The following is a 13,137-nucleotide window of genomic DNA, read 5'->3' on the forward strand; positions in this document are numbered from 1 at the left end:
TGGCCACAAGGGCACATTTCTGGCTCGTGGCCAACCTGTTGTCCATTAGGTCCTTCTCTGCAGAGCTCCTCTCCAGCAGGTCTCCTCTCCTAACCTGTATAGATGCATGCAGTTATGCCTCCCCACGTGCAAGACTTTACACTTACTCTTGTTAAACCTCATCAGGTTCCTCCCTGCCCAGCTCTTCAATCTGCCCAGGTCTTGTTGAATGGCAGCACAGCCTTCAGGTCTGTCAGCCAAACCTCTCAGCTTTTTATCATCAGTCCCAGTCAGTGATGGCATCGTAGAAGGCTAGACATCTATGATGATGACATCATAGGAGGTTGGCAGAACATGACCTCCTCCTGGTGAACCCATGCTGGCTACTCATTATAACCTTCTTGTCTTCCAATTTCTTGGAGATGGCATCTAGAACAAGCTATTCCATCACTTTTCCATGGACAGAAGTGAGGCTGACTGTCCTATAGTTTCCCAGATCCTCCTTCTTGCCTTTTTTGAAGACTAGAGCAACACTGGATATCCTCCAATCTTCAGTCACCTTTCCAACTTACCAAGACCTTTCAAAGATGATAGAGAACAATTCAGCAGTCGCCTCTGCCAGTTCTCTCAGCACACGTGGGTGCATCCCATCAGGGCCCATGGATTTGTGTGCATTGATTTTTCCTAGATGACAAGATCCACCTTGACCAAAGGAAAAGTCTTAATTTACCCAGACTCTTTCTTCTAATTCCAGGGTCTGGGATTCCTGAAGGCTAGTCTAAGCATTAAAAACTCATGCAAAGAAGGCATTCAGATTCTCCACCTTTTCAACATCCCTTATTACCAAGACACCCGACTCATTTAGTCAGAGACCCACAGCTGGACAAAGAGTCCAGGTGAGATCTCACCAGCGTAGAGTAGAGGGACAGGATCACCTCCTTTGGTCTGCTGACCATGTGATGACTGTTACGAGTTGTTGGAATGGCCACTTTTATTTAATTTTGTTGATTGATTTATTTTTTAACTGGAGATTGCTACTTTATAACTGATTTTCAGTATCTGCAAGAAGCAGTGTGGGGGTGGGAAAGTGGCTGTTCTGAACTGAATTTAACCAGGGCTGGAAAAGGGGTTTTAAGTTCATTTTCTTCTTGAGAGAAAGCACTGTGGTTACTTGCAATCTCACCTAGTACATCGAGCGTGGCACACTTTGGGACTCTGGAGTATAAAAGTAAAGAAAGCTCTCTTATTTCATTATTTGTCTGCTTTGCAAACTTGCTGCTTGCAGCTGGAAAGATGGTTTTGTGTTGTTGTGTTTGTATTTCTACTTCACATTTCTAAACCTTGTGCTTGCTTTGTTGGTAAGAATCATAGAACTGCTTTGTCCCACTAATCAAGCTTGAAGTGCTGTGTAATGATACCAAGTGAAAGAGCTGTGATGTGTTTTTGCAGTGTAACTGCTTTTTACATAATTACATTGCCAAAATTTGACCTGGCTTGAGTTCTTTGCCTTAAAGAAACTGATGCTGTGGCTGTGGCATGTCTAATGCCAACCGATAGTTTTACAGGATCTATAGCTTCTCCTTGAGTCTAAAATGCTACCACTGAAAGTACTGGGTCAGGGCTGGAATAATGGATTTGCATAAAGCTGATTTCTCTTGCTTGGTATTTTAAGCAAACACAGAAAATCCCTTATCTTGTTACTGATTCTGATTCATTAGAAAGTGTTGTAAATGTTTCGCCGTAGGTGTTCAGTTTTCTTATGGAAAATGGCAACAGCAAAGCATTCATTCCTAGCAGCAGTTGCTTAATGGATGGTCTTTAATTACTTGAATTTATAGTTATGTGCACTTGTATGTGGTTTGTTCTGACATTTTTATGTATGTGGGTGCTTAATGTTTGTTTGTTTTTGTTCTTTTAATTGAGGTAATATTCTCAGGTTAAATTGACTTGTTCAGCTTTTTTTCACTTTCGGGAAGTATTTATTGATCTTTATGTTCAGCATTTGAATTTCAGAAAATAACATATTCCTTGTAGTTTTAAAAGAAGCCATCTCTTGTTTTTGGTTGACTTAGACAAGCAGTGAAAATATTGGATCTGAAACTATTTAGACTGTATTAAAAGTGGTTTAACATTATATTAAACAGATCCTCAAAACAATAAATGAAGTTGTTTATGGGCTAAAAAGTAGGCTTGTATGTATGTGTAGGTGAAGATCAAGTAATGCTAAGTAATGACAAATAGTGTTTCTATTTCACTCTCATTTTCCAATATTACAGAAGAAAGGATTCTTTCCTGGTCTTCTACATGTCAGCTGTTCTTACATCTATTTAATTCCAGGCAGCAGAGGCTGTTGAATCTGTGGATCCATACGCAGCCTGTAGTTTGGATGTGGCCGGTATGATCTGCAGAGACACAAAGATATACCATCTCATCTGTGTGCTGCACCTGGTTCATGCCATTTTGTTCTGGAATTTGCATCTGCACCCAGATGTTGCTACTGAACGTGGAATAGAGTAGCTATTTATCTCTGAACCCTGTACTCCTGCCTCTCTATAGGATCTCAGAAGACAGTTGTTGTTCTTTTAATGAATGGTCTTATAAGTCAGAGCACCTTTTTTTGTATGTGTGTATCTACAGACTTATGTTGGCAATACAATGTCATACACAACAGTACATTGGTGTTAGATGTTAGTCACAGTTTAGTCACACCGATTTTTCAGTTATATTATCTCCTTTCCATCTTTGCTTTCAGAACATACATTGCTTTGAAGTCCACTTTACAAAGATTTGGTAAAGTAATTAATATTTATGATTGCATTTAATTTTCTTCCATCCCCACTTTAGTCAAATCATTAATATGAAGGCAGCATTAACAGTGCTGTTTAATGTAGTGCACTCTATCCTATGCAGTAGTAGTTTATTGGACTTTCTCCTCACTTAACTACAAAGACTAACAGTGTATTGACTACCTCTACTCCCCTATATTTGTCTAATGACAGCACTTTGGGTAGGTGTCAAAGATACAAAGATATAATGAGGAGCTTTTCATTGACGCACCCAAGAAGTTTCCTCAGTGTATAAGGAGTTGCCCTGAACTTGGGAAGAAATTGGTTCTCATTACTAGGAGATGCACATCTGCAAGATAAATCCACTGTCATTAATCAAAGCCTGGAAAAAGTTAACATCTAGCAAGGTGACATCTTTTTCAGACTTTTGATTACATTCATAAAACATGAAATTAAATAAGCTCAGCAATTGTATGCATGTTTGCCACGGTGGTTGTTCCTGTCTAGCTATAAAATTCAGTTACAGGATATGAATTGCTTTCTTATCTGAAGAAAACGGTCTCTTCTGTAGTTTGCAGGATAGCTGAGCGTTGTTGGATGCATTATAGCACAGAGAAGCAGTATATGCTGAAAATTGAGACAGACAGATGTGGAAATCAGTGTTGAAAGCTATCTTTTGGATAAAAAAAAAAAATTTACAGTGCATTAGAATCTGTCTTTCTATCTATCTATCCCTTTTGTTACAAGTAGAAGGCTGAATGTTGATTCCCAAATGTGGTTGAACGTTTTTTCCTAATGTTGTGCATGAATAACTTTTACTTTACAAGTCTATTAGACCTATCACCTGATTAGTACATTGGTAAGGGTACTGAAAAGGAGAGTTGGGAAATTTGTCACCATAAGGAGATGAAGCTGAAAACAGCAAAGGCTACAATCTAGTTTTCATGTAGAGTGAAAAATAGTGGCTTAGCTTGTTTTTCTTTGGCATGGGAAGCTGAGAACTCTTTCTGAGACCCTGTTCCTTGTGTGACTGTTGCTCTTTGAACAGATAAGTCTTGCTGAACTTTTGGTACCCAAGCTTCCAATGGTCTCCTGAGGCTGCTCTATGTTGGCAAGACATTGAAGCCCAGGTGGCCAAGAATGCCAATGGCATCCTGGCTTGCATCAGGAGTGGAGTTGCCAGCAGGAGCAGGGCAGTGATTGTTCCCCTGTAGTCAGCTCTGGTAGGCTGCACCTCGGGTGAGTTTTGGGCCCCTCACTGCAAGAATGACATTGAGGCCCCGGAGCAGGTTCAAAGAAGGGCAACAAAGCTGGTGAGGGGTCTGGAGCACAGGGCTGATGAGGAGCGGCTGAAGGAGCTGGGAATGTTCAGCCTAGAGAAGAGGAGGCTCAGGGGAGACCTCACTGCACTCTACAGCTTCCTGAAAGGAGGTTGTAGTGAGCTGGGGGTCGGCCTCTTCTCTCGTGTAACAATGATAGAACTAGAGGGAATGGCTTCAAGCTGCCTTAGGGGAGATTCAGACTGGACATTAGGAAATACTACTCTGAAAGAGTGTCAGGCACTGGAATGGGCTGCCCAGGGAGGTGGTGGAGTCACCGACCCAGGAGGTGTTCAAGGAACGTTTGGATTTCATGTTGAGGGACATGGTTTAGTGAGAGCTATTGGTGATGGGTGGATGGTTGGACTGGGTGATCTTGTAGGTCTTTTCCTACCTTGGTGTTTCTGTGATTCTGTGACATGGGGATTGTAGTTATTAGTCCATAATGATCAACTTGAGTGGAGATTTCTTAGAAGACAAAATGAATCCTGTGCCATTTTCTTTCACTTGATGTTAATCAGAGAGTTCTTATCCAGGAAGTAGAGAGAAACCAATACTTTTGTCTCTTACTGTTTATGCTGAGACTTGCTGTCATGTAATGTGTTTATAAGTCTGGTGAAGCACAGAAAAAGAGGCAGACTCTTAAGCTGGTTAGATTCTCAATGTGAGCTATTTTCATTTTTTCCTCCATCGTTTCTTTGTGCACCAAAATCAAAATGTTGGACGTGGTCTTTTGAATTGCTTGTCTTTTAAGAGCAGTTTAAAGAGACAGCTTCATCCCAATGGTTTTCATTTTTTAGACAAATGATAAGCTTTAAAAATCAGGATCCAAGTACTGGGGGGGAGGAAATAAAAATAAAAAAAGTATGTCAACAGAAAAATATTTTTCTATCTGAAAATTGTGGGTCATCTTTATTGGCACATGCTTACATTGCCACTTGGGGCAGTAAGAGACAACAAACAATGGTACCTTGGTGAAAAAGTAGATTTAGTGTAACCATGTTTTGTCTTCTTGTTATTCCTGGCAGTTAAGAAAAAAGAGTAATTTAGTATTTCCTGAAACAGTTCTAAGAAGAAACAAGGTTCTCACCAAGACTTCTTTCCTTCCTTTAACTGTTAATGACTTGCAAGGGATGAGGAGCTCTGCTTAGAGAACTGTTGTTGTAAGTCTACATATTTTGTAAAACAACCACAACAAAATAAAACACTGAACAATTATGAAATATCAGAAACACAATGTTATGCCCCCTTTCAAGAGCATTGGTTACAGTGGAGTGTCTATATTCATAAATAATGGGGAGGCAGTCTTTGTGGATAGTAATGGCAATTTGTAGGGCTGCAGGGAAGCTCTATGAGAGGGTAAACTATTTACTTGAAAAATTTTGGTCCAAACACTACTTGGTTGGGTTTTTTTTGTTTTTTTTTTTTCACAGTGAGCACTGAGAGCTGCTGCACACCAGAGTTTCTAGATAAATAGGAGGACACTTGGTCTAACTCTCTATGTTATGTTTTAAAACTATATTTGCTTATGTGAAAGTAACAAGAACTTTGAGCAGATTCTTCTTCATTTCTGATGTCTCAAAAGAAGAGCCATTTTGAGCCTGACTTCATTTGGGATTGCAAGCTGTCTCCCAGTTGTGATGCAGCAAATGACCATAAAAGTCAGTGGGTGGTTTGGTTAAAGAGGGAGTTGTGGAAAACAAGTGCATTCCTGTGGTAAGATGCTGGGAGAAGGAAAATGAAGAAAAATAAATTTAAGGGGAACCATTTTAAGGCTCTTAAAAATAAATAAATAAATAAATAAAAACCCAAAAAAACCCAAAAAAACCCCAAAGCTTTAGCTTTAATTAATTCTGCTTCTCGTTCTTGATGGCATTTTTTCTTTTGTTGTGTTTTGTGTGCGTGAGACTTGGAGACTTGCTTTTTTTTAAAAAAAAAATAATGTAAATAATGTTGTGTTTAAATAAACTGAGCCTGGAAGGAAAAGGGTGTGATCCAGACAGTGTTGATTTTTGGTGAGAAAGGTCGGCGTCTTGCACCTGCCAAAAAGATTTCTTTCAGAAACAATCAGATGTGTATTTATGGATGGATGGGCTAACAAGAGAAGGAAGGGGAGCTTGAATAACTTCTGTTTGTAAACAGTCCTGTAACCCCTGGAATCATCATTTGCAGAAAAAAATGTGTAAGTGGTCAGTGTGAGGCTATCAGTGCTCCTAAATGTTGTGAACTGGTGCTGTCTCAACGTTGTGGGAAGGGATTTTACAACAGGCTCCTTCCCACCTTTATGGAACCTTAGTTTCAATACTGAAGCCCCTATTGACCTCTGAGGCCGTTGTACAAAAGGCTGCCCAGCTGGTAGCTGATCTGGGGGAAACAGAGCACCTAAGAACAATTATTATTAGGGTGGTAGAAGGAGCCGAGGTTCTCCCAGTTATTAAAACCAGAAAAGCTGCCCCTGGGCACTCCAGTCAGGCCCCATACCTGGAATCAAATGTATAATGATCTAATACAGTCTGGGTGGCCTTTGCCAAGATTGATCAGCAGCCTAATCATACTTTACTTCAATTTTGGAAACAACTACAAGATGATCAGAAATTTCAAAATATTCCCAAAAGATCAGGAGTATGAATAATTTGACAAGTACCAACAAGAACTTGGAATTTAGAGGACCTTATAGTCCCTAATAGAAGGAAAAAGCCTCCTCAGGTGACTTGAGCTATGATGCCCGAGCCACCTGAAGAAAAAGACCTGGCACTAGGATGGTTTATGGTGTGACAGGGGATGTTAGTTCCCCTGTACCTAGGGCCTCCAGACAGGACCAGAGGCCCTATGTCGAACTAACAATGTTTCGGTCCTGGAAAAATGAGTTATGGCATTGGTGGACACAGGCATGGAAACTTCAGTTGTCTACGGTGATCCAACTAAATTTCAAGGAGAAAGACTAATGATTGGTGGTTTTGTGGGACAGACCATTCCCGTCACCCAAACATGGTTGAAATTAGGGGTTGGATGTCTTCTGCCCCAGCAGTGTAAACTGTCTGTTGCCCCCAGTCCCAGAATACATCTTGGCATTGACATTTTATGGGGTCTGGCTCTCCAGACAACTATGGGATTGTTCAAACTCTGACAGAGGTGCATTAGCGTCTGGGCAGTGCAGGCAATATTGAGAGGCTATGTAAAGCATGAGCCTATTTGTCTGCCAGAACCACACCGGACCACTAATGTGAAGCATTATAGACTCCTGGGGGGGCAAGATGAAATATCAAGAACTGTGCAGGAATTAGAAAATGTTGGGATTATTAAGACTTGCACAGAGTCTGTATAATTCCCCTGTATGGCCAGTGTGAAAATCAAATGGAACATGGAGAATGACAGTGGATTATTAGAGAATTAAATAAGGTCATGCTGCCTGTTCATGCTGCCATACCCCATATTGCCTCCTTAATGGACTCACTGAGATAAAAACCTACCACTGTGTCTTAGATTTGACAAATGCATTCTTCAGTATTCCAATTGCTGAAACTGCAAGACCAGTTTGCGTTTACATGGGGAGGCAGGCAGTGGATCTTTCAGGTCCTGTCACAGGGGTACGTGCATGCACCAACATATTGCCATCATCTAGTGGTGTGTGACCTGGCTAATTGGGAAAAACCTGATAATGTTAGTTTCTATCACTGTATTGATGATCTCCTGTTGACTGATTGACTGGAGGCAGTAGGACAGGCAGCAGATTCCTTAACTACCTATCTGCAAAAAGAGCATGGGCTATAAATCCTCAGAAGGTGCAAGGTCCGGGCCTGCCTGTGAAATTCCTGGGGGCAGTTTGGTCAGGAAAGACCAAAGTACTGCCCAGTGCTGTAACAGATAAGGTTCAGGCATTCCCAGCCCCTACAACACCAAAGCAGCTGCAGGAGTTCTTAGGTATGTTGGGGTATTGGTGTTCCTTTATACCACATTTAGTGCAGCTGCTGAGACCATTATACAGATTCATGAAAAAGGGGCAACTGTGGGACTGGGGGAGAATGGAACAAGAGGCTTTCCAACAGGTCAAACTGGCAGTTAAACAAGGCCAGGCATTGGGTGTATTTGATCCTACCTTCCCAGCTATATTGGACGTCCATGTAACTCAGGATGGCTTTGGCTGGGTCCTGTGGCAACACCAGAGTTCTGTTCAGAACCCCCATCAGGTTCTGCAGGTTCTTCAATTGCAAATCAACTATCATCTTATACTACATCAACCTGCATCACAACAGGCAATTGTACAAGCATTGAGGTGCTTTGGATCTTTGTATCAGGAAGGTTCACTGTTCAGTCAGTTCAGTCACTGGTTCACACTGTGAAGGGGTGGAGTGTATGGGAAATGTTGAGTCACAGCCTGAACCACTGATTGAGCACCTGAGGAAAGGACCCAGTCAGCCCTGGGAGCTCAGGTGAAGGCAATTCAGCTGTGGGACCAGAAGGTGTGAAGCCTGACTACGCCTCTCTTAGACCCCATTTCAGGGGTTGACTGCCACTGGGGAAGGATCTCCAACCAGAGTTCCTTCCCTTGTGGTATCTTTCCTGTTAGCCTAGATCTTTGGAGATGGGTGAGCACCTTTATTTTTCCTTTGAAATGCCATCTTATCCTTGCTCGTCCCTTTGCTGTTACGCTCCTCTATCATCCTTCCGCCACGTTAATCTTTCCAATTGTAACAGGTATGCGTTGTATAATCCTGTCGCTGAAGCTCTGCACGTGGGAACAATGCTGAGAAAGTTCTTTGTGCTGTACTCAGACCTGGGAATGCTGGGAACCTCAGTGGTACAGAGCCATAAATTTCACTGTAGCGAGCTTTTTCCATGTTCTGTTTCAAGTACAGCATTGTTAATGTTGTTAAGAGATGTTGGTATTCAGGTGGTGACTGTAAAAATGAGAAGCAAATGCTCTTTAGCATTCTTTCTTAAGCACTAAGCTGCTATGTCAAGAAGCGGTCTGTTTGTTTTGGCTTTGCTTTTCTTCCCATAGACTTTTTTTCCTTTGGCTAGTATACCATCAGGACCAGAATCTACTCCTCTATTGAAGCCTCTTTGTAAGAGCTGCAGAGGCTTTCTTCTACCTTATCAGCTCAAGGAACAGAGCTAGTGGCTGAATTTTTCTGAAGAGCCATTTTCAGTGCTTTCTAGCACAGCTTTCTAAAGGAAACCTGGAAGTGACATGTGAACTGTGACCCATTTGCTAACACATAGGTGTAGCAAACTTTCTTTTGCATAAGATCCAGAGATGTTTGTCTTAATATTGTAAAGACAATAAATCATCCTTGCTGACTATTTCAGCTCCCTAGTGAGGAAGTAGGTGGGTTCCTTGATAGAGGCAATGGAATTTACATCTCACAAAGGAGGTACTTCTCTTCCGCTGTTTCCCTTGTCCTCTTTCCTACTTGTCTTACACACGTAAGAAAGTTTTCCAGAGTTTAATGGGGAATGCCATGTCTTCTGTCTAGCTTGCGTGTGATAGTGAATTACTTCCCCCTTCCACTCCTCCAACAAAATTTTCTAGGATTTCTTCTTCATTTTTAAATGTAGAGAAGCAGACCCTTCAGAGCACGAGGTATATACCAGAATGTATCTCTTTGGTTTCTCTGGAATCAGTGTTTGGAAGCCATTCTGCCCTTAGGTATGTGTTTTTCATTGCAACCAAAACAAAAATATTTGCTATTAGGTAAGTGTATTAAAGTGAGAAGCTGTGTATCTGATGTCTTGTGCTCTGAAGTTCTGATCTTTATGTGTATGATAAATGACACTTAGTGGATAATCCCCATTAACCACTTCAGGGAGAGGGGACAAGATAAGCACCAGATAGCAACAGCTACTTGTTTTCTGTTTTGTTGTTGTGTTTTCTTCAGTTCTGATCTTCTGGACTTCATGATATAGCATTGTTATGTTTAGACTGTAGAATTGAAAGCCGAGCTTTAAATTCACACCAGGAAGTTACTTCGTAAGCATGTTCTTATTTGGGATGACTTACAAGAAATGTTTTTCAGGATTGCCTTCTATGTTTAAAGATAACCCACAATTCAGCTGGTAGGCTGTCTTTCGTGAGGGCACTTGTTTGTTATTTTATGGATTCCTAGAGGAGGGATGAAGTCCACAGTCATGCACAGCCTAACATATGCTCTGCTGAAAGCATCTCTTTGCCTTCACTAGCATTGGGCAAGTCTATTGGCAGAGCTCCTGCAGCCAGGAAAGCTCAGATCCTAGTGGGGAGCATGGCTGATATTCCCAAGGATGGGGTCAGTGGGTGCCTGCCAGCAGGTCCTGCCTTTGGGAACCTTTCAGAGAGGAAGGTGCTTGCTGTGAGATGTTCCATGTTTGATTCTGACTCCAAGGCTGAACAGTTAGGCTTCTTTCCCCCTCAGTCTGCCATATCTGTCTTAGGAGGGGCTGTGGGTGCTGGGGGAAGGAAAGAGAAGAAATAGATGTTTGTTGCACTAACTGAAAAAGATGCTTATGAACCCCTCCCTCCCATATTTTTCTTGATTTGGAGACCTATGAGGTTTTATTCACTAAAATAATCGGACTTCTATGAAAACGTAGGCCGGAGTGATCCCATGCGAGGGGAAATGTAGTGGAAATCTCAGATTGAGTTGCTGGTACTTCCTTTTCTGGCTGGCTTTCAGCCGTGCCTGTGAGCGCAAAGGAATGGCATGTATTTATACATTTGTAAATAAGGTCCTGCACATTTTCCGCTTGAGAACATGCACTCAGCCCTTTTATGGTCAGGAAGGGGTGTTTCCTTCTGCCTGTAAGCTGCCAGAGAGCTGCACGTTTCCAAGTATGCTGCTCCAAATCTTGTAGATAATACTGTGTAAACCCGAGTTTAAATAAGGAAGTTTGGGCAATAGAAAGCAAAAAGTCTTTTTCCAGTGGAAATACACTTCAGAAAAAATAAACAGGTTTTTCACTCTGTACTCCTGCTAACACAGGAGCCTCAGTCAGCTATTTACTTAAAATAATGCTTAGCTCAAGCTCCTGTCACCACATTTCTTCTTTTCAAAATGTTGATCAGGAGATACCCAATTGATAACAGCTTATTAGATGCAATGTCAGCTGATTATAGTGGATCAACCTAATGGATCAATAATATTCTTAGAGCAATTGATTTTGCTTAAAGTAATAATTTTAAAAATGACAAATATTTCATTACCTACTACCAAGTCTATACTTTCACTTACTGGAGACATTTCTGATTGAGCGATATCAATCCCTTACATTTGATGCAGAACACTTAACTGTCACTGTCGTTAATAGTATTTTTTTTATTATTATTTTTTATTTTTTTTTTTAATAGGAGGCACAAATACAGCAATTTACTTGCAAATCAGTTGGACTGCAGAGAGTCTAAGTATTTTCTTTCTTTTATGTGAAACAGTGATCTGTTTTAGGGAAAGTAGTAAGTAATACAAAATATGTCCAGGTTGGGCTCCTTTTTTCCACTGACTGTATGACTTTCTGAGAATCACAGATTTGAGGACTGTACAAATAATCTGGAGTGGGTCATTTGAAGCACTTGAAATACTCTTCAACTGCTATAGAATCTTTAATTTTTCTTTTAGCTAGTAAAGATATTTTTAGTACTAATGCTATGGTGCACATAGTACACTGGTCTAGCTCCTACCCTAAAGGCTTCAAATAGTTTTTCTTTAAATCAGACAATTGCTGTCCTCAGATAAAGCTGTGAAGCTTTAATTCTTCCTTGAAAAGAAGGAAGAAAGACGGGAGGAGGAAGAGTAACGGGTTGCTGACTGCTAAAAGGGATAGATTTCCAAATTTTCACTCAGTTTCCCAAAGCTGCTTTACACTGGAAGATGGGAATCTTGCCATTTGATTTTTTTCCAATTTCTGTCCCACTTAATTAGGTCAAAATACACTGTTCAATTTGCTGCGGTTTTAATAGTGTGTTTCATAAGTGACAAAGAACATATTTTGAGTTCTAGGGCTTTTACGCACTTTAAATATTCAGTTATGATTTGAGATAAAGCGTTGTTGTAATCACAGTTTGTTATTTTCAGGCTGATAGCTCTGTTCCATGGCTCCTTGGCTGTATCAACCTGCAAGTGCACGCGTCAGTTTAGACCACAGTCTAAATTTGCTGTGTGTGTTTTGATTCCGTCAGTAGAAGTGGGGATTCAGGCAAGAATTAAATTCCTGAGGTTACCTTGAAGATGCTTTCATGATAGAGGGAGCCTTCTCTCCAAGGTCATGTTATTGCATTACCCAGTGTTTATGTAATCTTTGAAAATATGTAGTTAAAATTACACACTTCTTAAGAGTTAGGCAGTATTTGTATTTGTTATTCTTGCACAGGCCGAAAACTCCTCAGCTTTGTGGGACTTCATCTTTTCTCTTTGTAAGGAATAAAGGTTTGGCTGTGAAATTAACTCCTTTGGGTGGCACGGCACCGGGGGTTTATTGATCATCAAAAACAGGCAGTGGGAGGAGTGATGACATGACACCCAAGATGAGCCAGTTTGCCAAATCGATCCTATTGCTGGTTTACATCCAGGCGAACTCTCACCTGCAGCTTGCCATATCTTGCTTGTGGAGGAGCTGGTAATTCACATTCTTGTCTAATTTACATGTGTGGAGGCTGGGAAGGCTTTGTTAGGGAGAAAACAACTATGTGATGATCTCCTGCCTTAAGATAAGCCAAGAAAATAATTCCTTCTCTGAAGAAGTGAGAATCACTGACATAATAGGCTTCCCAGGGCACTTTCTCAATTTAGCTCTTCATTACTCTGCTGGCTACAAGTCCCAGAGCCACCAGTTAATTAGTGGCTTAATCCTCAACTTTCTTCTGCCAGAGGCAAGAAGCAAAGCTAGTATTTAAGTGTGGAAAGAAGTGAGCAGGATCAAAACAGAGAAAAAGTCAGGCCTCAGGGGGATCTTCTGTATTCCCGGAGCTCGATTATTGTTGTCACTAAGTGTGCTAAATTATTGCTTGAGTCACAAGGTGTGTCTGCAAATATATATTAATAAAAAGGCGTCTTTAACTAAAATATATATACCTGAGACTGGAA

At 41.0% G+C, this 13,137-nt stretch overlaps 1 protein-coding gene across 3 annotated transcripts in view; it reads left to right on the plus strand.

Annotated features, from left to right (window-relative positions):
- PDGFC (platelet derived growth factor C) overlaps positions 1 to 13,137 on the plus strand; it is a 120,271-nt gene that overhangs the window by 16,706 nt on the left and 90,428 nt on the right. The window contains exon 1 of one of the 3 annotated variants that reach the window (XM_048941661.1): positions 8,543 to 8,670. The exons of the other annotated variants lie outside the window; for them this stretch is intronic. Coding sequence (XP_048797618.1) covers positions 8,667 to 8,670 — 4 coding nt within the window. The 5' untranslated portion in view covers positions 8,543 to 8,666. Of the gene's footprint in view, positions 1 to 8,542; positions 8,671 to 13,137 lie in introns of those variants that run through there. 3 annotated transcript variants of the gene reach the window in all.

This window comes from Lagopus muta, chromosome 4, assembly GCF_023343835.1.
Source record: "Lagopus muta isolate bLagMut1 chromosome 4, bLagMut1 primary, whole genome shotgun sequence".
Classification (NCBI taxonomy): Eukaryota; Metazoa; Chordata; class Aves; order Galliformes; family Phasianidae; genus Lagopus; species Lagopus muta.